The 24225-nt window shown below is 36.5% G+C and overlaps 1 protein-coding gene across 6 annotated transcripts in view; it reads left to right on the top strand.

Moving 5' to 3' along the window:
• gria1a (glutamate receptor, ionotropic, AMPA 1a) overlaps nt 1-24225 on the top strand; it is a 73064-nt gene that overhangs the window by 26141 nt on the left and 22698 nt on the right. For all 6 annotated transcript variants that reach the window (XR_009424524.1, XR_009424521.1, XR_009424522.1 and 3 more), the window contains exons 5-11: nt 223-276; nt 5260-5418; nt 5745-5912; nt 7570-7674; nt 7938-8048; nt 10223-10429; nt 10890-11323. Coding sequence is in view for 2 of the 6 variants with exons in the window: in XM_059515751.1 (XP_059371734.1) it covers nt 223-276; nt 5260-5418; nt 5745-5912; nt 7570-7674; nt 7938-8048; nt 10223-10429; nt 10890-11323 (1238 nt within the window). In the remaining 4 variants the exon portion in view is untranslated. The remainder of the gene's footprint in view (nt 1-222; nt 277-5259; nt 5419-5744; nt 5913-7569; nt 7675-7937; nt 8049-10222; nt 10430-10889; nt 11324-24225) is intronic.

Below are 24225 nucleotides of genomic sequence, written 5' to 3'. Positions count from 1 at the left end.
CATATCCTTACTTTCACCAGTAAGAAAAGGCTAAGTAATCATGGACATTGACACACATTATGACTGCTGTGTAAGACAAAAACTTATTTGGAATTATGTGGAATAATACAGCAGATATTATAGTGTGATTTATATGGTTTATTTGCATAGATAAGGCTTTACAATGCACACCACAATTAATACTGCTTTATTTTTTCACCTTAATTTGTTGGTCTATTTCAGATCATCGAGTTGGGAAAGAACGTGAAGAGCTACCACTACATACTAGCAAACCTGGTAAGCTAAAAACACACCACTCATTTCAGTACCAGAGATCTCATGACTAATGCTCAGCATGAGGCTTTCAAATGTCACTGCTACTCTTGATATTACAGGTGATTTGCATATTTTCACTACTGACCAATCGCAAGAAGCTGCTCGCTATGACTAACAGATGAGATGTTATATAAACGTTGCCTGGAGAACTGCTCCGTGAATATGAAAAACTACAAGTGATTTTTGCCGTCCTTGTCTGTAGGTGCGCTCAGCATATGAGAATAGAGGGTTAAATTGATTTAAACTGAAATGATGATAATCGCAGCATTAATATGCTGTGGTGTGCTCCTGGATAGCACACTGTGGAGAATTTAAAAATAAAACTGATCTGGCCAGTTTGTTAGATGAAATTGTAAATGATAAATGATAAAGGTTGCAAAGCAATAAAGAAAGATTTGCAACTGGCTGCTATTTCCATAATGGCCAAATTTTAAGAAGTGAGCAAATTACTCCCGGTGTCCTATTTACACTGCGTTTGTATGTGTGGATGTGAAAGTGTGAATGAGTGTGTGTGTGTGTGTGTGTGTGTGTGTGTGTGTGTGTGTGTGTGTGTGTGTGTGTGTGTGTGTGTGTGTGTGTGTGTGTGTGCATGGACGTTTGTATCTAAGAGGATGCCCGTGTAAGCTTCCCCTCTGTGTCCAAGCCTTTTGGGTGAAGGCTAGTTTCTATAGTAACATCACCAACTCACTGCACCACATTTAATGGGACACAGAGCGGAAAAAGATACAGCTCCATCCACTCAGTCAATAGATATGGACACCTGCTACAGGTACATCACAGAGGAGAGACTAGGATGGGGAACTAATCATTTTAAAATAAAACACAATCTTAATTTCAACAATCTGGAAATGTATTATTAAAATCCCATAGATTGATCTTTTACTCTAAGCCTATTTTCAAGGGATGCATGGCCCCTGTTGTTTAGTTTTAAAATAATTGTTTTCATAATATACACAGTTATGATTTTCCCTGTATAAGTGTTTCTTACATGACACTGCCATTCTTTAGCACCTTTAGCACATATATTTGTGTGATTATGCAGTCTATATTGAACGTGATGAAATTAAACTGCAAAATAATTAAAATGTGTTTCTGTTGAGTCTCTGTGGGAAAACAAATATTTTTGTGTACTGCACTGAAGTATGATTAACCAAAAAATGACTGTTAAGGTGTGGTGTGCAAAATATTGTAGAGATTGAGGAAAAAAAGAGCTTCCTCTTTAGTTTTTTTTGTTTGTTTGTTTGTTTAGTTTTTTCCAGTATTGGGGAAATTTCCTGGTGATGTAACTCAGTGGTTGTCTTACTGCATGTTAAAATCTAATCTAAAATCGTCTTAAAATCATCCCTCAAATTTAACATTCTGACTGGAGTAGCTTCCCAAGTTTTGTGCTTGACTGTTGTGATTTGAGAACTTGTTATCAGAATACGGGTGTCCAAAATCTTGCAAGGTTCGCAGTGAGTTTGTGTAGGATCAGATGGGCAAAAGCCCTCACTTTAGTTCTAGAGTGGGAGGACCGCCTACGCCTGAAACTGAGAATAATCAGCCTGAGCCGAGAGAACAAGACTGGCAAATACTGACAAAATCCGTCAAAAACCTGCTATCTATTCCATCAGCCACATACAAATGACGGACATCATCAGTGCTGCCCTGTTCCAAGAAACAGGATGTCACTGTTGCTATGAGAGCAGATAGTCGACATGAGAGGGAATGCCAAAAGACATGCTGCCGAACAAAAAGAAAAAAAAACTAGAAAGACACGGCCAATCATGAGAGAGTTGTGGCTGTGCTTCAGTAAGCAGCTTGCTGTTGTAATCAGAGACATCTGAATTGACTCCTGGCCCCATTTCTCCTCCATCTCTCGATTGGTTCTAGACTCCTAGTGTCCCTTGGTCTGTTTAACCTGGCATACAGGTCACAAAAAAACAGTAATATTGGGAAATATTATTGCAATTTATAATATCTGTTTCCTATTTTAATATACTTAAAATATTATTTATTTTTGTGACAGAGCACTGAATTTTCATCAGCCATTTCTCCAGTCTTCAGTGTCAGATGATCCTTCAAAAATCATTGTAATATGCTGATTTATTATCAGTGTTGAATCTATTGTGCAGCTTTTTTTTTATTATTATTATTATTATTATTATTATTATTATTATTATTATTATTGGAACCTGTTACGCTTTTTACTTTGATGTTTGAAAAGTTAAAAAGAACAGCATTTGTTCAAAATAGAAATAATTTCAAACATAATAAGCCTTTACTCTCACTTTTTATCCATTTAACACATTCTTGTTGAACAAAAGTATTAATTTCTTTAAAAAAAAAAATTACTGACCACAAACTTTTGTAAATTGTATATTAAAATAGAAATATATATTATTATTTTAGATTGCCATAATATTTCACAAAATTACATATTTTTCTGTATTTTTGATCAAATGAATGCAGCCTTGGTGTGCAGAAACTTCTCTAAAAGACATTAAAAATCTTAATAATCCTGACCTTTAGAATGGCACTTATAGTTTTTATACTATTTTATGTAGCTTTAGTTTTTATACAATTTTTGTGAGTAATTTTACTACTTTAGCTAAAAAATAAAATTTGTCATTTTTGGCTACTAAATTAAATTGATTTTAATCTTATATTTTATTTCAGCTTTATTTCAGATATCAAAATCTTGGAATGTACAGTATAACATGTCAAAAAACTGTATCATTTATGCTTCTGATATGAGAGTTTCTGACTGTTTCTGAAGTGTCTCCATGAGCGTTTTGTTTTTTTGCAATCAGTGAAAGCTTCTTTCTGCTAACTGCTTGACTTTGTTTTCTCTTTTAATTTAGTACAAAAACTCTTTTGTTTGGTAAATGAGCTCTTGATTGCCTCTAAAGTCAAGGCAGTCATCTTGTCTGAGGGAAGAATGTGCCATGTTTCAGACTTGAGAGCTTGTGATGACATGCGTCCCAGTTGTGCGCTCAGTAACAGCCTCGTATAATATGTGCAGTGATGCAGACAGTCTGCGTATCTCTGATTGCCTTCTTCACTCCCACCATAGAGAGTGATGAGGCTGTGAAACCAGGTTGCATGACGCTTTAGCCCTGAGGCAGCCGTGTGATAGCGTTTCCCTCACGGAATTGATTTGACGTTACAGGAGACTTTTAGTTTTCCCTATGGAATAGTACGTTACAATAGAGAGACAGGGGATTCCATACTGGGATCGGGGACCCCCATGGGGCCGCAACTGGATGCTAAGGGGTATATATATATATATATATATATATGTATGTATGTAATTTATTCCTGTGATAAATTTTCAGCATCATTACTCAAGTCTTCAGTGTCAGATGATCCTTCAGAAATCATTCTAATATGCTAATTTTGCTGCTCAATAAATATTTCTTATTATTATTATTATTATCAATGTTGAAATATGTTGTGCTGCTTAATATTTTAATGGAAACTTTTTTTATATATATTTTGATTAATAAAAAGTTCAAAAGATCAAAACGTATTAAACTCTTTACTATCACTTTGATTAATTTAATGCATCTTGCTGAATTTTATTTTTTTTTATATTTTTTTTTATAATAGTAAAAAGCTTACTAACTTCAGATGTTTAAATAGCAGTTCATAGGTGCTTTATATTTTATTTTTTATTTTTTAAGGATATTATTATATTTTGAGGTGCTTGGTACCACAATATTTAGGCTGACAGCCCTGCCCCCTATCTATTTAAATTAGTGGGCAATCAATATAGGTCAACTTTGGCATATGAGACTTATTTGTGGTGCCATTTAATTTTTGCCTGTCAGTGAGGATGTCAGAACATGATATGATTGACTGCCCAGTCAACACTGTCAAATGTGACAAATGTCTCAAGATTTATATCCTACATTCTGACATAAAGAAACAAACTGTACAATCATACGCTTCTGACAAGCAACAAAAGGACAAAAACTCCCCTGAGTTTGAGTATGTGTGTGAGAGGGTATCTGAGGTAAGACAAGCGTGAGGTCATGTTAGCAGTGCAGTGAATCTTGTTCATTGCCCTACGGAGCAGATGTTCCCAGGGAACACAAAGACACGTTACTGCTCCTGGGGGACAAAGCGTGTTAAGGGATAAAAGATCAAAGATCACCACACTTAGAGCCTGACAAGGGCTATTACACTCAAAACAGAGTCAAACACACACACCAACATATTTTGATGCTTATAGCTGGACACAAATAAAAAAATTTTATTAAGCTGATACAAATAACTAAAAGGTTGAAGAAATGTTCCCAGTAATAAAGTAGGTTAGAATCAATTCGGTATGATCTCAGGTACGGAGCGAGTGTGTGGACTGCTCTGGGGCAGCTTACCTCAGCTGATTGGATTGTGGAAAAAGGCCTTAAATTACTAAATAGCGCCTGTGGGATCAAAAGCAGACCTCCGGCAAACTCTCAATATGTGTCACAGTTTTTTTACTCCAAATTCCTATTCACAGCTCCTGCATTTTCCGGCACCACATCGGATAACAACTGAGCTTTCTTGGATAACCAGCCTCAGTGGATGAGAGGGATTAGCCTTTTTCATTAAGTGATTGACCCAACTGTTCTTTCCATTATAGTTTTAAACCCTGCATTACATTTGACGGCACACCAAAGGCCCGGCCTCCTGCTCTCTTGCTGCACCTGAGCATTAATGCGAAAATGACTCCCTCGGCTGCGAATTCTACCTCCATTTCCTGTGGAAGTCTTACATTGGATTTTTTTTAACAATTGCAGGGGATTTGTCATTATATTTTATCTCAAATTGGTCTCCCTTTTCAATTTAGTCAATAGCTTGTCTTTATTGATTGACATTTGGCTGAAATTGGATTTCTTGACCATGGAGAACTTCTGTTTTTATTTTACTTTAACTTGAATTCACAGTATGACATGCATGTTCCTTGTGATCCTTTAGGGGTTTCTGGACGTTGACCTGACAGAGTTTAAGAAGGGTGAGGCCAATGTAACAGGCTTCCAGCTGGTGAACTACGCAGACCCTAACATCAGTAGGATAGTGCAGCAGTGGATGGACTTTGACAACAAAGACGCCAAAGTTCCCAAGCGAGGACTGAAGGTGACTACAGTTAAATCATCCACAGTGTGAAGAACTGATTCTGCTCTGACAGGAAAAGAATAAAAACAAAGAAACAACATGTAATAAAGTTGTATAATGAATCACTGGCACAGTTCCAGAGAGAGAGCACAACTGCATTACATCAAAATCTGATGACAAAATATGGCTTTTGATTCTTCGAAAGGAAATAATTCCAATAGTCCATTTAAACAGATTTTAACACAAAATTATATTATAAACTGTTATATATATATATACTTATAATTTATATCATATTTAAATATAGAAATACACTTCTCATATATCTCTGTGCATCCTTTGTGCAGTACACCGGCGCTCTCACATATGATGGAGTCAAAGTTATGTCTACAGCCTTCCAGAACCTCCGTAGGCAGAGGATAGATATATCTCGCCGTGGAAATGCTGGAGAATGTCTGGCCAACCCACCAGCACCTTGGGGCCAAGGCATCGATATTCAGAGAGCACTTCAGCAGGTATCACACGCTGTAGGCTCTGCACATTTCTGAACGAACACAGTGTTCACAAACTTTCCTATCTGTTAGACTGACACCGGCTCTAATCTATTCTGAGTGTACAAAATGAAACCCCAATAAGCAAATTACATCTTTATCTCATAAAGTTCACATTGATTCACCAAAGAGACCATCACAATCAAATGTGACACTACAGATAATAAACAAACCAAGTAGGTGATAAACATTTATGCTGCTCATAACAGCACATGACAAGTTATATTTACATAGAGATGCATGAGGGAAGGAGCACCTGGCTTTGTTGTGTTACCCTTAGGCAGATTTTTGTCTCTTTGCCTTGGGCGGTATATGAAGATTTAGGTGCCGAGGGTAGAATTTGGCAGGCGAGGTGGAGCAGAATTTGTTACCAAATTGAAAAATCTGTAGAAATGCACTCTGTTTGAGAAACCGTACACAAATTGATGTTTTTCTTCCAGTCGTATCACATGTTTCTCCTTTTCACTTAAAGGGATACTCCATCCCAAAATGAAAATTTTGTCATTATTCACTTACCCCCATGTCGTTCCAAACACTTAAAAGCTTAGTTGGTCTTCGGAACACAATTTAAGATATTTTGGATGAAAACTGGGAGGCTTGAGACTGTCCCATAGACTGCCAAATAAATAACAGTGTCAAGGTCCAGAAAGTGTGAAAAGTATCGTCAGAATAGTCCATCTGCCATCAGTGATTCAACCGTAATGTTATGAAGTGACGAGCATACGTTTTGTACACAAAGAAAACAAAAATAATGACTTTATTCAATAATTCCTCTCCTCTGTGTTTTTTCAAATCAGAGTAGTGCCATGTTGGCAAATCTGAGCTGTACACACTCTTCTGTGTCAGCCGCGCCACAAGGATATGTTTTTTACGTCTATTTACGCTTTGGTTTGAAAGCAAACGGCGCAGCGTACGCCATCTGCGTTCAGCTCAGATTTGCCAAAATGGGGCTATGCTGATTTGGAGAGACACAGAGGAGAGGAATTGTTGAATAAAGTCATTATTTTTGTTTTCTTCGTGTACAAAAAGTATTCTCATCGCTTCATAACGTTACGGTTGAATCACTGATAGCAGATGGACTATTCTGACGATGTCTTTCATACTCTGCTGGACCTTGACACTGTCATTTATTTGGCAGTCTATGGGACAGTCTCAAGCCTTCCTGTTTTTATCCAAAAAATCTTAAATTGTGTTCCAAAGACGAACAAAACTTTTACGGGTTTGGAACGACATGGAAGTAAATGATTAATGACAAAATTTTCATTTTTGGGTGGAGTAACCCTTTAAAGGGTTTTAATAAGTCTGAAAAAGCCTAAGCAATGTAGTAGCATTCTTCTTGCAGAAATAGACTATGTCTCACAGTTGCCTGTGGCTGTGTCTGATGCGAGTCTGATGTGTGCTAGACTGAGGCAATTTGGTCCATCTGCTGAGAGGCCGTGGAGATTGATGTTCAACTCGGTCAATTAACTCCTTCATGTGGCCTGGGAGATATTCAGTACTGTACACACAGAAGAGACACTGTGAGAGATGTACACCCCTTAGAGGAGGAGTACTTGAGAGAGAGAGAGAGAGAAAGTTTTTTTGTCTAAATACAAACATTTTCTATGTGATTTGTACTTAGGTTCGTATTGAAGGCCTAACAGGACACATTCAGTTTAACGAAAAAGGACGAAGGACTAACTACACTGTTAGTGTGATGGAGCTCAGGCCGACAGGACCAAAAAAAGTAAGTACTTAAATATCAGGAAAAGGAAGCATTTTAGGAAGCCTTTTGATATGGCAGGTTGTTTCACACTTCTTGCTTCACTTATGGTTTAAACAAAACATTCCCTTTATAAGATCCAGTATGGTCACTGTTTCAGCAATCCAGTCTACTTCTTCTGGGATGACTAAATGAGTAATGTATTTCATGTAGTGTCTCCTGTGGGATATCTCAGAAAGGTTCCCGATAATGCTCAAGTTCCTGTCCCTGATTTGATTTTTTCTCAGGTGGGTTACTGGAATGAGGATGAGAAATTTGTGAGCACGGCGGCCTACATGCCAGGCAGTAATGACACTTACGGACTTCAGAATCGCACATATATTGTTACCACTATTCTGGTATGTCTTCTTTAAATCTTTTACATTTTTTTGCCAATTTAAACTTCTGTGGGATTGAAAACATTATTAAGTAAGATTTATTAAACTATTAATTTGTTCAACAAGGACATATTATATTAATCAAAGGTAGCAGTAAAGACATGCATAATGTTACAAAAGATTTCTGTTTCAAAGAATTCTGTATCACAGAAAATGATCAGTTTCCACAAATATATTATGCAGCACAACTGTTTTCAGCATTGATAATAATAATAAATTTTTAATGTGCAATAAAATTAATATATTATTTGATTTTTGAAGGATCGTGTGACACTGGAGACTTCAGTAATGGCTGCTAAAATTCCGTTTTGCCATCATAGAAATAAATCTAATTTTAAAGATATTTAAATAGAAAACCATTATTTTAAATTAGAATAATATTTCACAATTATACTGTTTTTACTGTATTTTTTTTTTTCAAAAGCATGAGCATAAAAAAAGTTGGTGAGTTATTGCAAGTCATGTGTTCCAGCTATTCCTATACCTTTATATTTTCATTAAATAAATTACATCACTGTTTGTATGTCGTATTTCATTAAGCAAACAGCTCAAGAGAACTGAGACAGTGCCCTCCTAACATGTCCTGTAGAATTTAATGATCATAGTTTCAGTGAAAGTTGTCTGTAGTTGCCAAGTTGCTTGGCAAGTATCATTCATCCCCAACACTGGTAGAATGACAGTACAGGAATTCAGACTCAGTCCACCATCTCACAAGTCTTCTTCACCATTTTTCCTTTCTTAAAATGGCTGATGCATCACCTTCATGTTTTTATCCCTCAGTATGAAGACGGTAATGCCGTGCTGTGCAGATAAAAGCATGAAGGCTCTTCTGTGCGCTGTCTGTAAATGAGACATTATTGCTCCTCCAGCCACAGTGTTTTCATCTTATACTTAAAGGGGAACCTTGGATTGAATTGCCAGCAGTGGACAAAAGATTAATTTTCCTTTTCTTTATCCTCGTTCGGCAGAGATCTTTGGGCTTAGCCTGCGTTTTAGCTATTCTCTCTCAAGTTAGGCTTCAGAGGGCATTTATTAACCTTTCATATGTGGACTGCCCATCTCTTTTCCTGCCAGAGAAAGGGCAGAGTGAGTGGACCGGTCTCCTGATGGAAGGATGTGGAGGGAATTGGTGATAGGACAAAAAAGCAGTTATGGATCATCGGTGTGGGTTAGGGGCTAAGCGCTCACAAGGGAGTGGGATGGATTGCAGGAAATAGTCTGAGCTATGCTGTTTGTCCAACAGAGACTGTTTATCAGAGAAGCTGGGAATAGCTGCATCACCTTGGGTGCTCTAAAGAATGATCTGTTCCTCTGAAAGACAGCATATAGGCCATCTTAGAGGTCTGCATTACCAGGAAATTCACTGCCACTGTGCACTGTCTGTTTCTGAGATGCATTGCAGCACAGCTGGGTTCAAAGTGTTGTGGTACTGAAAGCATTTGCAGACATGACACTGTAATCAAGAGTTTCATTTTTTGAGGTTTGTTTCTGGAAAGGGGGAAAAGTCCATCTATGTGGCTCTATTTGCTTTTAGTTTCAAACCTATGCTGCACAGCAAAGGCTTCTTTTCTTTTCTTAACGTCAGCCTACTCTATTTTTCTTTATGCTCTCATGTTATATGTACATTGTGAGCTCCTTAGAAAAGTCTGTTACAGAATGAGCTGTCAGCTGGGCCTCAGGTGCCATTTGTGTTGTAATCTCCTCAGGATGTCCAATCATTGTGAAATATCACAGTTGAACTGCTAACTCATATTACAGACTTTCCACAAATAGAATCACCCTACACTTTCTACACAGCTGATTGCCAGGTCTGTCCCTCATGCTCGAGAATAAGACATATGAAAATAAACCTGTCAAGTTCACCATGTTTTAAGTAACAAAGCACCATTTCTTATCTGCTTTGTCAACTCTTTCTTTCCCTTGGCTCTCAGTGTCTTAAAATATGGTTTCCATAATGCTTGTAATGTTTCTAATGGATTAGATAAAATCTAAATTGTTCCCATTATAATCAGTGGAGCTGTATGTACTGTATGTATAGTATTTATATTTAGTATGTTATATATATATACAAATATCCTGTAATTATTATTTTTTTGTTCACTGTACATGTCTGTCTACCTCTGTGTCCTGACTAGGAATCACCATATGTCATGCTGAAGAAGAACCACGAGCAGTTTACAGGAAATGATAAGTATGAAGGTTACTGTGTGGAACTGGCAGCTGAGATAGCCAAACATGTGGGATACCACTACATGCTCAAGATAGTGGCTGATGGGAAATATGGAGCCAGAGATCCTGAGACCATGATGTGGAATGGGATGGTGGGAGAGCTTGTCTATGGTGTAAGTGCAACATGTTTTTTTCTCTCTGCATATATCCGGACTTCAATATCAAAGCATTAAGGATGAATGCAAGAGAACACAAAGAACCCAATAGGTGTTTATCAGTTATGCCACTGATTCAGAAAATTGACTAGTTTTCAAATCTGAATAATTTTAAGAGAGGAGAGGAGGTTTCAGTAATTGAACCGAAAGGCTTCATATTTTCACCACAGTTACAGTAATAATAACAGAGAGTGAAGAAAACTCTTTCTGGAAAGGTGTTAAATAGAGGTTGAGAGGTTAGAACAAGTCCGCTCTGTATTTATAGTTACACATCTTCGATAAACACAAGAAAAATGACTGTAGCAGGTCTGTTTCCTAGATTGACTTCTTTCTTTCCTGGATCCTTTTTTAGTTTAAATATATGTTTAACACTATATATTTAGTGTTTATTGCAATAACATCATACATTCTTCTGTAGAAAGCTGACGTAGCTGTGGCCCCACTGACCATCACCCTGGTCAGGGAGGAAGTCATTGATTTCTCCAAGCCCTTCATGAGCCTCGGCATCTCCATCATGATCAAAAAGCCCACTAAGTCCAAGCCTGGTGTGTTCTCCTTCCTGGACCCTTTGGCCTATGAGATCTGGATGTGTATTGTGTTCGCCTACATCGGTGTGAGCGTGGTCCTTTTCCTAGTCAGCCGCTTCAGTCCCTACGAGTGGCACGCAGATGACTGCGAGGAAGGAGCAGAGCAGAACCCTAACCAACCCTCCTCCTCGTCCGCTCAACCGGGTCAGGGCCAGCAGAACCAGAACCAGCAGAGTCAGGAGCAGACCAACGAGTTTGGCATCTTCAACAGTCTCTGGTTCTCACTGGGAGCTTTCATGCAGCAGGGCTGTGATATTTCCCCCAGGTGAGATGCCAGTTTGTTTTTGTTCAGGGTTTTTGCAACTGGTTTTGCTTCAGGGTTTCATGTTGGACATAAAGTGGTGACTCAACAGTCATGAACAAAAATTGTCCGCAAAATTTAAAATATTTATTACTGGATTCTAAACTTTGATGGGTTCATGCGCAAAAACTATGGAAGGTCGTTTCCACCACTGAATAAAAATTTAAAAAGGTAATGGCTTTTATTTTATCTCGCAATTCTGACTTTTTTTTTTTTTATTTTTTTTTTAAATTTAAGATTTAAATTCACAATTGGGAGATATAAACTCACATTTCATAGAAAAATTGTATGATTTGTTAGATATAAACTTGCAATTCTGATTATTTTTCACAGAATTGAATATGAAATCACACTTGAGAGTTAAAAGTCAGAATTGCAAGATAAAAACTCACAATTCTGAATTTTTTCTCGCAAATGCAAATTTGTATCTCACAATTTTGACTTTATAAGTTCAACTTGCGAATTTACATCTCAGTTCACTTATGGTTTAAATGAATCATTTACATCTCAATTCTCAGAATGGCAACTTTATTTCTCATAATTGTGAGATTTAAACTAGCCATTTTTTCCCCCCACAATTTAGCATTTATATCACACAATACTGACAAGCGAGAAAAAAGAATTGTGAGATATAAAGTTGCATTTACCATTTTTATTTTTTTATTCACTGATGGAAATTGACTTCCATACAAATCAGTTCATGCTCATTGCAAATTAATTTATATTCAGTGTTATTTGGGTTGTATTTATTTATTTGTTTATTTTTACTTTGCCAAGTTTTCTTCATGGCCAGTTTGATGGGCATAACATGCAATCTGTCCATTTTGGCATTCATTTAATTTGACTTTTACCAAGTGACAGATGAATTTGCAGCAAAACACAATAAAGTTTGACTGGGCACACAGCATTTGACACCAGCAGAACAAGACAGGGGAAGTATGTTACTTTAATTTGTTTATGAGCAGTTTATTTTTCTAGCTTACTCTGCTATACCATTGCATGGTTAGTTTCATTTCATTATGATCAATTTCAGTTTTATATGATGCAACGGTTCACAGCAATCATGTAGATTCTCATGCTGAAGATGTTCAAATCTTTCTTAAATGTTTGGGGTGTAGTGATTTCTCAGCGGTGCTGTTGTGTGGCTCTTGGCAGATTACTGAGTGGTGTTTGTAGTTCAGTAATTCCTCATGTGCACAGCTGGTTTTTGGTACATGGCAGTATTTCTGAAGATCAGATAGAGCTGCACATCCACTTGGACTGGACACAAACCTAATGCCACAGTACTGACTAATGAGAGGAAGGCAGCAGCTCTTTGAAAGGCAGATTAAAGTGCTGTGAGTGCTACATCTGAGCCTTTTACTCTGTGCTGCTGGTGCGCAGGGCCAGAGATGAAGTGTCTCTCTCTACGCAGTTGCTGGACTCTCAAATGTCACCAATTAAAATCCTAATTAATAGGGGGTGAAGCTGGCAACATGAGGTCAATGGCTGTGGGTTTTAATGGCACAGGGAGAGACAGTGCTGTAGGTCTCAGAGAGAAATGTCAGCGGCTGTGTTCAGGCACCAGACAGCTTTAACACCTGTAGGCAACACATTTAAGTCTAGTTGATGCCTAAAGCTAATATTACAGATGGATATACGGTTCTGCAATATAATTAAATGTCTATCTGATATGTCAGCCTCTTTTTAAAAAAAAGTTATAAATGTGTGGTTGTGGTTGATATATGTCTGTTTTATTACTTATTGAGTGACTTAAATTTTATTCAAGGTATATGTATTTTTCTCTGTTATCATTCTCCTCTGAGAATCATAAGCTGTTCTACATGGTAGGCAACTCAATTAAGCTTTCTAATATCTTCTAATTTCAGACTAAATTCATCTATTGTATTGAATATTGAATCCTGGAATGCATTGCAACAAGCTCAGCCAATGGGGAAACTTGGGAGAAGCAGTTATTATAAATGAAAGCATTTCATTCATTATTAAAAATTATCTACAGTATAGAAACTGTTCAGTGCAGTTGAAAATGAATTTTCAAGAAGATTATGCATATCACTGTTAGTTTAGGAACAGGCAAATGCTAAATTCTGTTTGAATCGGTTGAGTCTGCTGTGCGCTTTATGTGAGGAGTCTGATATAAAGCAAGTCACTTTTGAGTTTTGTTTCAGTTACGGTGCTGCCTCTGTAGACCGTCAGGAAGGTCATTGTGATTTGGAACAGAGCTCATAATATGTTTTTTCCAGTTTTGCCTGTGAATATCATTCCATCAACATAGCAATAATTGCACCCTTCCTTTTTTGGAGGGGACAATTACTACTATAAGCATAATTACAAATGGGTATGTTGGCAAGGAGTCATTAAGAATCTGAGCTGTGATGAGTAAATCATGAGTTCAGTTTCGCAGGTAACATCTTTCACACCTTTTAGTGTAGGTTTTATGTTCAGCAGTGCCTGCAGTTGTATATCATCATGCACTTTGCTAACCATATGTACTCATTTTTTGCTGTTAATATTATTATTATGTAATTCCTGCCTTTAGTTGATACCTGATTTGACTACAAGAATGAGAGCAAAAGCAGTGTGTTGATTAATCTTTTTAAATTGTTAATACCTAATGCTGTTAAATTGACTAGTTTGTGCTGGTATAATGGTAGGATGTCCACAGCATAATGCTGTCACTTTGGTTACCAGTGTGATATGAACAAATTATACTGTAGCAGAACCACAATAGTATTGCAAGCCTCGTTCCTCTGTAGTTGTTCTGTTATATTCATTATATTCATGTTTTTTAAATAGTTATATTATTCTAAGGCTGCATCAATTAATAACATTGTGAAACTGAAATATTATTACAATTTCAAATAGCTGTTTTCTATTTTAATATATTTTAAAATGTAATTTATTCCTTTTTATCATTTTTTAACAGTGTAAAAGTGTTTACTGTCACTCCTGATCAATTTAATGCATCTATGGAAAATGACCTTAACCTGTACTAATTCACAGTGATAAATCTGAAAATCTTATTAAAATCTTACTAAATCTTATTAGTCTGTAATCCAGCATTTCAGAACATACAGCCGGTGTATATCTCTAGCCCCTTTCACACTGCCATTAAGATCCTGTGATGACACGTGACATCAGGGCGTGACGTGTAATGTACGATTCGAAAACGTTAGGCACGTAATACTTTCACTGAAGCAAGCGAACGATCTCGGCATCAGCGCGGAAAGTGAGGAACAAACTGATCTCTGCTTCATTACAGTTTGCACATATTTTTTTCGTCGCGAACGTTGATCTTCCTTCAAAACAGCCGGTAAAAGAGTCGCGTGATAACGCTCGTCATCACTTCGACACGGCATTAGATCTGGCTTTTGTTCACACAGCGCTCATCCCGGGTTGAACCTGGCAATGTTACTAGGTCCCCGACCCGGGTTCAATGCCGGAATCAATCCTGGGACGTGGTTGCTTTCACACAGAAGGCGACCCGGCAATGTTCCGGCAATATGCCAGGTCGGACGTGCAGTGTGAAAGGGGCTTCTGTGAGCTCCTGTATGAATTGATTGTTCTGTCTCAGCAGTGGTGTTGAAATGTCAGCGGTGTGAGGGAGAGCAGCACGTTGCTTTCCTGTAGATGTCTCCTGTGATGGGGCGCAGAGAGGCTTCAGAAGATCTTAATTAGACCATGTCATTTCTCCCTGTCATTTCTCGCCATGACTCAGACTCTGCTGAGTGGAATCGAAAATGTTGTAGTGATTATACCTTCTCTCTCCGTGTCACTGAAGTTCTATAAACAAGTAAGGACAGGATGTGGATGGTGTCTGCATTGCGGGTGAACATGTTTCGCCATCTTCAACACGTCACCTCAGACGCTGCTTTATGTGTAGCCATGTGTGTCTGGATATTCACGATTCTGTTTGTGTGATGACATTTAATTAGTAATGAGAGGAGAGAGTGGATGATAGAGCGACTGCAGCAGCAGCATTAACAACTTCCATTATGCTTCTTTAATCACGGGTAGTCAGAGCTTCTTCTCTCTGTGATCATCTGCATTTGAATTTACACACTTAGTCCTTCCGTCTAATGAACGCTGATAGGTTGAATGGTTAGTGGTCTGGCCGCACGAGCATCAGACTATGATTTGCCCCTTCATGTGCTATTTATTCTTTGGAAGAAAAAAATCCCTGTTCAAATGTCAGACCTGTCACTCAAACCTCCCCATCAGGCATAATTTATGCAAGCCACTCAAGATAATGTTTATCTCTTTAGACACAGGTGCCCACAATCTCATATCTTACACTGTTACATTGTCCTTCTCTTCTCTTCTCTTCTCTTCTCTTCTCTTCTCTTCTCTTCTCTTCTCTTCTCTTCTCTTCTCTTCTCTTCTCTTCTCTTCTCTTCTATTCTATTCTCTTCTATTCTCGCACTCAACAGAAAAGTAAGCATGGGCTGCTACGTGCATGGTTTGGCATGGCAGAATGCAAGCACTGATTATTATCACTAAAAAGATGACTTTTGAGCGGTGAGTGGATTCTAGAGGCTCTGGACTCAGAGCATAACTTGTTTTTCAATGTAAACTATTAAATATTTTCCCAAAAATCTTTAAGTTGCAAACAGCCGCCCGCAGTAGCAAATAGCTTTGCTTTTATATTTCATTTGATTATATGAATATTTAAGTTGAGATTTACCAAAGTTTAAGAGAGTTTGCAACCAAATTTTATTGCACCTTTGTTCATATAGCACACACACACACACACGCACACACAATACTATGGGGGTATATACATAGATATATAATATTTATGTAATATGTGACCCTTGACCACAAAAATATGTAGCAACTAAACATAGTATGGGGCAAATTTATTGATTTTTCTTTTATGCCAAAAATCATTAAAATAATACTACAATTATAATAATTATAATAATATATAATTATATACAATCACATAAAATTCTGCATAATATTTAGAATACAGAACAATTCTGTAAATTGTATATATTATTTATTGTATATTTATAAAATAGTATTTTTTTATGTTTTTTTTTTTTACTAATATTGTGAAACATTATTACAGTTTAAAATAAAAATTTTCCATTATTAAATATACAATAAAATGTCATTTATTCCTGTGATGCAAAGCTGAATTTTTAGCAGTCAAATGATCCTTCAGAAATCATTCTGATATTCTGTACTGCTTTGGTGCTTATTTAAATTACATTTATTTTTATTATACATTTTGAAAACAGCTGTGCAGCTTAATATTTTCATGAAATCAATTACGCTTTTTTAGGATTCTTTTCTGAATATGTTCAAAAGAACATACAGTACAGACCAAAAGTTTGGACACACCTTCTCATTCAAAGAGTTTTCTTTATTTTCATGACTATGAAAATTGTAGATTCACACTGAATGCATCAAAACTATGAATTAACACATGTGGAACTATATATGGAATTATATACATAACAAAAAAAATGTGAAACAACTGAAAATATGTCATATTCTAGGTTCTTCAAAGTAGTCATCTTTTGCTTTGATTACTGCTTTGCACACTCTTGGCATTCTCTTGATGAGCTTCAAGAGGTAGTCACCTGAAATGGTCTTCCAACAGTCTTGAAGGAGTTCCCCGAGAGATGCTTAGCACTTGTTGGCTCTTTTGCCTTCTGTCTGCGGTCCAGCTCACCCCTAAACCATCTCGATTGGGTTCAGGTCCGGTGACTGTGGAGGCCAGGTCATCTGGCGCAGCACCCCATCACTCTCCTTCTTGGTCAAATAGCCCTTGATGCCTTCAGTGTGACTCTACAATTTTCATAGTCATGAAAATAAAGAAAACTCTTTGAATGAGAAGGTGTGTCCAAACTTTTAGTCTGTACTGTATATTTGAGAGCATTTATTTTAAATAGAAACATCCTGTAACAATGTGACACAGGAACTACAGTATGATTGTCAACACTAGTTATGAAAGTTAAGTGTTAAGATTCACAAATGTAAATTTTTCTAAATCTTCCTAGGCTCTTTTTGTTCATCTATGTTCCAGAAGCGCACAACAGGTTGGTTCAGGTGATCTGTACTAAGAGCAGAACAGATCTAGCTGTTAAGTGGTTGATGGATCCTGTTACACTGTTGATGGCTCTCACAGGACAAGGATCTATTCCATACCTCCCAGCACCCTGCCCACAATGGCAGATCAAACGTCATTTTTTGTCATTACACCAACACACACCTGCACTCTAGTGGCCCACAGCACACCTGCTACAGTGATTAAAGGGAAAAATTATTCAGTCAGTGTACTGTTTGAGTAAATGAATTACTCCGGGATATTGGTTTGTTTGAACTCAGAGGAAGTTTCAGCCACATTAAAAAAGTTAACAGTTTAAGTCATTTGCGGATTAATGCGTATTGGAGACGCGAACCGTTTAAAACGATTCAGTTCGATTTGGTGAACTGTTTCAAAAAGATCCGGTTACATCGAATGATTCGTTCGCGAACTGGATATCACAAACTGCTTTGTTTTGAATTGTCTTACAACAGACACGGAAGAGAAGACAATGCTGAATAAAGTCATAGTTTTTGCTATTTTTGGACCAAAATGGATTTTCGATGCTTCAAAAAATTCTAACTGACCCTCTGATGTCACATGGACTACTTTGATGATGTTTTTCTTACCTTTCTGGACATGGACAGTATACTGTACACACAGCTTCAATGGAGGGACTAAGAGCTCTCGGACTAAATCTAAAATATCTTAAACTGTGTTCCAAAGATAAACGGAGGTCTTACGGGTTTGGAACGACATGAGGGTAAGTTATTAATGACATAATTTTGCAAATTGGGCGAACTAACCCTTTAAGTTTGTAGAGGATAAAAATATTGTTCTACTCATCATTTTCAGAGGGTTTTTACATTTACATTTATTCATTTAGCAGACGCTTTTATCCAAAGCGACTTACAGATGAGGAGATGAGGACGGTGGAAGCAATCAAAAACAACAAAAAGAGCAATGATATATAAGTGCTATAACAAGTCTCAGTTAGGTTAACACAGTACACCTAGCATGGGATTTTAAATAATATAATATAAAGAAAACAGATAGAATAAAATAAGAATAGAGCAAGCTGTTAGAGGTCTTTACACAGACACACACACACAGGGGCGTAGATTACGCGGGGGACGTGTCCCCCCACTTTTAAATATCATGGAAATTTGTCCCCCGCACTTTTTCAGTCAAATGTGTTCGCATAGATGTTTTCAAGAGCTGGCGTGAATAAATATAGATTTAAACTCAAAGAGACAGGGTAGTATGCGCATGACCTGATATTTTATTCGGACCCAGAAGCGCTAAACACACCTGCAGTTTGTGTTGCATTCATCCTCGAAGCTGGAGAGCGCGCTCTACCGCAGAAAGTCATATCAGGAAACTCCTAATATGGGCAACAGCGTCCAGCTATCGCTGTATGAAAACAGTTGTTTAGACAGAAGAACTGAAACTTTTGGAAACAAGACATTAATATACAATTGCGACAATATATGGTTTTTCAAGTCATCTCCAGCAGGTGATAAATACAGTATATCAACAAAACAGTGCTACTTGACATAGATTTATTACAGAATAGAAACTATTCTGCCTTATTATGTGATAAATAAGTGTTTGTAGTATATTAAAAAATATTATTATTTGTTATTGTCAAGCAGTTATAGATTTCTAAGCAAATTAAAAGCTAGAAATTAGAGAATAATTAAAGTTGCCTATAGTATCCACTACCAGTCAAGTCTCTTCTGTTCACAAAGCCTGCCTTTATTTGATCCAAAGTACAGCAAAACAGTAAACTGAAATATTGTTACTAGACTATTTAAAATAACTGTTTTCTCTATTTGAATATATTTCAAAATGTTATTTATTGAGATTTTAAAGCTTGCTAAATAAAAGTATTCATATCTATAATTTATTTTCCAATATCTATATATATATATATATATATATATATATATATATATATATTTTAATGATATACTGTATAATGTTGCAAAGGCTTTTTATTTCACATAAATGCTTATCTTTGGATCCTTCTATTCATCAAAGAATGCTGAAAAAAAATTTACTCATATTTTGAAAATAGATAATCGGCAAATCAGCATATATTAGAATGATTTGATTTCTTAAGGATGTGACACTGAAGACTGGAGTAATGATGCTGAATATTCACCTTTGATCACAGTAATAAATTACATTTTAAAATATTTTCAAATAGAAAATAGTTATTTTAAATAGTAAAAACTTTAAAAACTTTTGCTGTACTTTGGATCAAATACATGCAGGCTTGGTGAGCAGAAGAGACTTCTTTAAAAACATTAAAAATCTTACTGTTCAAAAACTGTTGACTGGTAGCTATAGATTACATAAATGTTCTATTGTAATGTAAAATATATATATATATTTTTTTTTTTTGTTGTTGTTTTTTTTTTTCTGTCCCCCTCACTTCTGAAAAGATGGCTACGCCCCTGCACACACACACATACAATTACAATTGTTTTTTTTTGCATTTCTTTGCTCACTTGACACATCTACCTTTGTGTATGACTATGTGACCCTTAGTCATACTGAGAATAACAAAAATGAAGTGGCTGGGAAGTTCTACAAATCATGTGAAGCCTAGATGTTTATTGTTGCTTCAGCTTGTTCTTGTGTTTTGAAAGGAATCTTTAATGCTCACCAAGGTTACATTTATTTTTTATTTAATTAAAAATACAGTAAAAGTAATAATATTGTGTAAGAAAAAAAAAAATCTTCTGTCCTATCCTCTCTCTTTCTCCTTACACACACATGGGGGCGGAGCCTCTTTCCACATCCAATTCGAACATCCTATAACAGTTCGCAACACAAAAATGAATAAAGTGCTATGTTAACATTAAGCACGTTGTTATCTACAAAACAACAATATTTTGAAATATACAATATATATAATATTATATTTTACAGGTTTATTTAATTGCGTCTTAGTAGTAACGTCACAACAGATCATCAAAAGTGCACTTTTTCAAACATTTCAGCATATTTTCAATTGTGTTAGTACGATACACGCAATCACAATATATACTTTTCACTACACAAAATAAGTGTTTCATCTATATAAATGTTTCATTCACAGTAACTGCCTTTCATAAAGCTCTTAATATCAAACTTTTCATTTGCATGACTCCATGACTTTGCATGATTTCATTTGGTGTAATACATTGGTCTATTATTTAATCTAACTCATCTTAATGGTTAATCAGTGAAATATTTGGTGCACCTATAGCTATAGATTCAATAGATATAGTTTCTATAGAACGTGGTTACAAATTAGGCATAACCAAATGCAATGAATTATTTTTACACTAGTGATTTATCTAAGATGGTAACCATTATTTTGTGTGTGTGTGTGTGTGTGTGTGTGCTCTTGTTTTTGTCAAGTCAAGTCAAGTCACCTTTATTTATATAGCGCTTTAAACAAAATACATTGCGTCAAAGCAACTGAACAACATTCATTAGGAAAACAGTGTGTCAATAATGCAAAATGATAGTTAAAGGCAGTTCATCATTGAATTCAGTGATGTCATCTCTGTTCAGTTAAATAGTGTCTGTGCATTTATTTGCAAGTCAACGATATCGCTGTAGATGAAGTGACCCCAACTAAGCAAGGCAGAGGCGACAGCGGCAAGGAACCGAAACTCCATCGGTGACAGAATGGAGAAAAAAACCTTGGGAGAAACCAGGCTCAGTTGGGGGGCCAGTTCTCCTCTGACCAGACGAAACCAGTACCGTATTTTCCGGACTATAAGTCACACTTTTTTTCATAGTTTGGCTGGTCCTGCGACTTATAGTCAGGTGCGACTTAGTTATCAAAATTAATTTGCCATGAACCAGGAGAAATGAACCAAGAGAAAACATTACCATCTACAGCTGCCAGAGGGCGCTCTATGCGGCCAGAGATGCTGCTCAGTGCTCCTGTAGTCTACACTGAGCAGCATATAGCGCCCTCTCGTAGCTGTAAATGGTAATGTTTTCTCTTGGTTCTAAAAAAATGCGACTTATAGTCCAGTGCAACTTATATAAGTTTTTTTCCTCGTCATAACGTATTTTTGGACTGATGCGACTTATACTCAGGTGCGACTTATAGTCCGAAAAATATGGTAGTTCAATTCCAGGCTGCAGCAAAGTCAGATTGTGCAGACGAATCATCTGTTTCCTGGTGGTCCTCTGAGACAAGGTCTTTACAGGGGATCTGTATCTGGGGCTCTAGTTGTCCTGGTCTCCGCTGTCTTTCAGGGCAGTAGAGGTCCTTTCTAGGTGCTGATCCACCATCTGGTCTGGATACGTACTGGATCCGGGTGACTGCAGTGACCCTCTGATCTGGATACAGACTGGATCTGGTGGCTACGGTGACCTCGGAATAAGAGAGAAACAGACAAATATTAGCATAGATGCCATTCTTCTAATGATGTAGCAAGTACATAGGGTGTTATGTGAAGTGTTCCCGGTTCCGGTTTACCTAATTAATGCAGCCTAAAAATCCTTTTGTGACATATCAGGACACAACTCTGTATAATGACATGGGTATGACAGGTATTACAAGGAGAGGGTGACTTATGAGGACATAACCCATGTCCCCATTTTTCAAAACGCTTATAAATCATACAGAATGTGTTTTTTTGAGAAAGTAAAAATGCACAAAGTTTCCTGTGAGGGTTAGGGTTAGGTGTAGGGTTGGTGTAGGGCCATAGAATATACAGTTTGTACAGTATAAAAACCATTTTGCCTATGGGATATCCCCACTTTTCACAAAAACAAAGGTGTGTGTGTGTGTGTGTGTGTGTGTGTGTGTGTGTGTGTGTGTGTGTGTGTGTGTGTGTGTGTGTGTGTGTGTGTACCTACTTACTGTAACCATATTTTGGGGACAAATTAATACCCAAAAGTAAGCAAAACTTGACAAAATCACCTAAAACCTCCCTTTGAGAACGTCTTCATTTGTAAAACAGTGTGTTTTGCTATTTGTGAACATATAGCAGAACACAAGGGAGAGGAACTGATCAGAGATGTATCAGAAGGGAGACAGATGGCATCAAATACAGCATTTTACATTACATTATGCCATTTGATACTGTACAGTATAAACATTACCATGACTTCACATTACTATAACTCACCCTTCATTTGAAAAGTTCAGCTAGAGTATAGATTCAGTCATATGGCACAGTGAGGACATTTCCTGCATTGATAATAAACTTCTAGCACATCAAGACACTTCAAACAATCAAAATTGCAATTGCAAGATTGGAGTTTAAATTCAGCATGTCATTGTAATATTCATGTTACTGTGGCGCTTGCTTTGTTTGCGTGATGTTTCAGCTAAATTCTTAAAATTATTCTGTCAATATACATTTCTTTCCTTCTTTATATGTGTTGTATTCAAAGATCTATAAAGACAGAATGAAAAGATACTGTCAGACATGCTTTTTGGGGGAAGATAAAAGTTTGATGAGGTCTGTTTTTTAATGCGTTGTGCAACAGGCCTCCTGAAGAGAGAGAATGAACATAAGAACATGAGCAGCAACAGTTTTCTTTTTAATTATCTTCAGTGAAGCAGTCTCTGGAGGACTCCACTTAGACTTTGTTTTGCAGTTCGCTCTGCGTTTCCTCTGAGGAGTTGCATCGCTTATTAGTTATTTAGAGAAACTGCCTGAGTCAGTGTCCAGTGTTCTGCATATTTACCTAAGTGCTCATGATCTTCCTCACATCAGCTCATTTATTTCCAATGAAACAACCTGTGCTATTATCTTGTTTCAGATAATTAAATAACAGAAATTATATGAAGACATGCCCAAAATGCATAGCTTTATTAAAGATTCTACTTTCCCTTATGAACTTATATTTTCCATGAAGCATTAACCTAACACATTGGTTGATACTGCACTCTTATTTATCAAATAACATACAAAAGAATGCATTATATAATTTCTTAAAGGGATAGTGCACCCAATTTGTTTTTTAACTACATTGTGTTGTGCAGTGAACAGAAAGCCCAACAGGTTTATACAACATGAGTAAATTATAACAAAACAATTTTGGGGTAAACTATCCTTTTAAATATTTGTACCAGAACATTGTAATACCTATTTATAATTACACACATGAAATTTGGTGGTTGCTGTTCTTTGATTAAGTACTCTTTGAAGAAATACTTTAAGAGCATACATTTTTATGTATTTATTTACAGACTTTAATTTATTTTTTTATTTTTTTTATTTTTTTTTTTACAAACAAATGTCTTTACCATCAATTTAGATAAAGATACTTCAGAATTTGATAATGAATTTTAAGATATTGTACTCCTGAAATGATTCAGAGAAATCTTTCCCCCCACATTATATCCATTATGACAACCTTGGGACCTTCCCGGCTAAACTAAACGTCTACGCTTCTGCACAGCGTGCTCTAAAAAGGCAAATAATATAATAAAAGAAGAAAAAAGCACATATTTATAGTGTGGTGTGATCATCTGTGTGTTCACCATACTGATTTTAAAGAGACAACTGTATGTGATGTCTTACGTAGACCGAGCTCTACGATCAAAGATCATAGAAGATAATGATTGGCATACAGTAAATAAAAATGACCTACACCTTGATCTACATGACAAAGAGAATGTATAGTTTTTATTCTTTGTGAACTCACATGTGTATGTGTTAACTTGTTAAAGCTCTTTGGAAAATTAACCATGTTTTTACTATAGTAACTAGTTTAAGTATGGTATTTTTCGGTAAAATCACAGTTTTCACAAATTTACTATTCTCTTACTACAGTAACCATAGCTATGCTATTTGTAGTA

The sequence above is a fragment of the Carassius carassius genome, chromosome 29 (assembly GCF_963082965.1).
Source record: "Carassius carassius chromosome 29, fCarCar2.1, whole genome shotgun sequence".
Taxonomy (NCBI): Eukaryota; Metazoa; Chordata; class Actinopteri; order Cypriniformes; family Cyprinidae; genus Carassius; species Carassius carassius.
The sequence above is the reverse complement of the archived record's forward strand: the minus strand, read 5'-3'. Positions and strand labels throughout refer to the sequence as shown.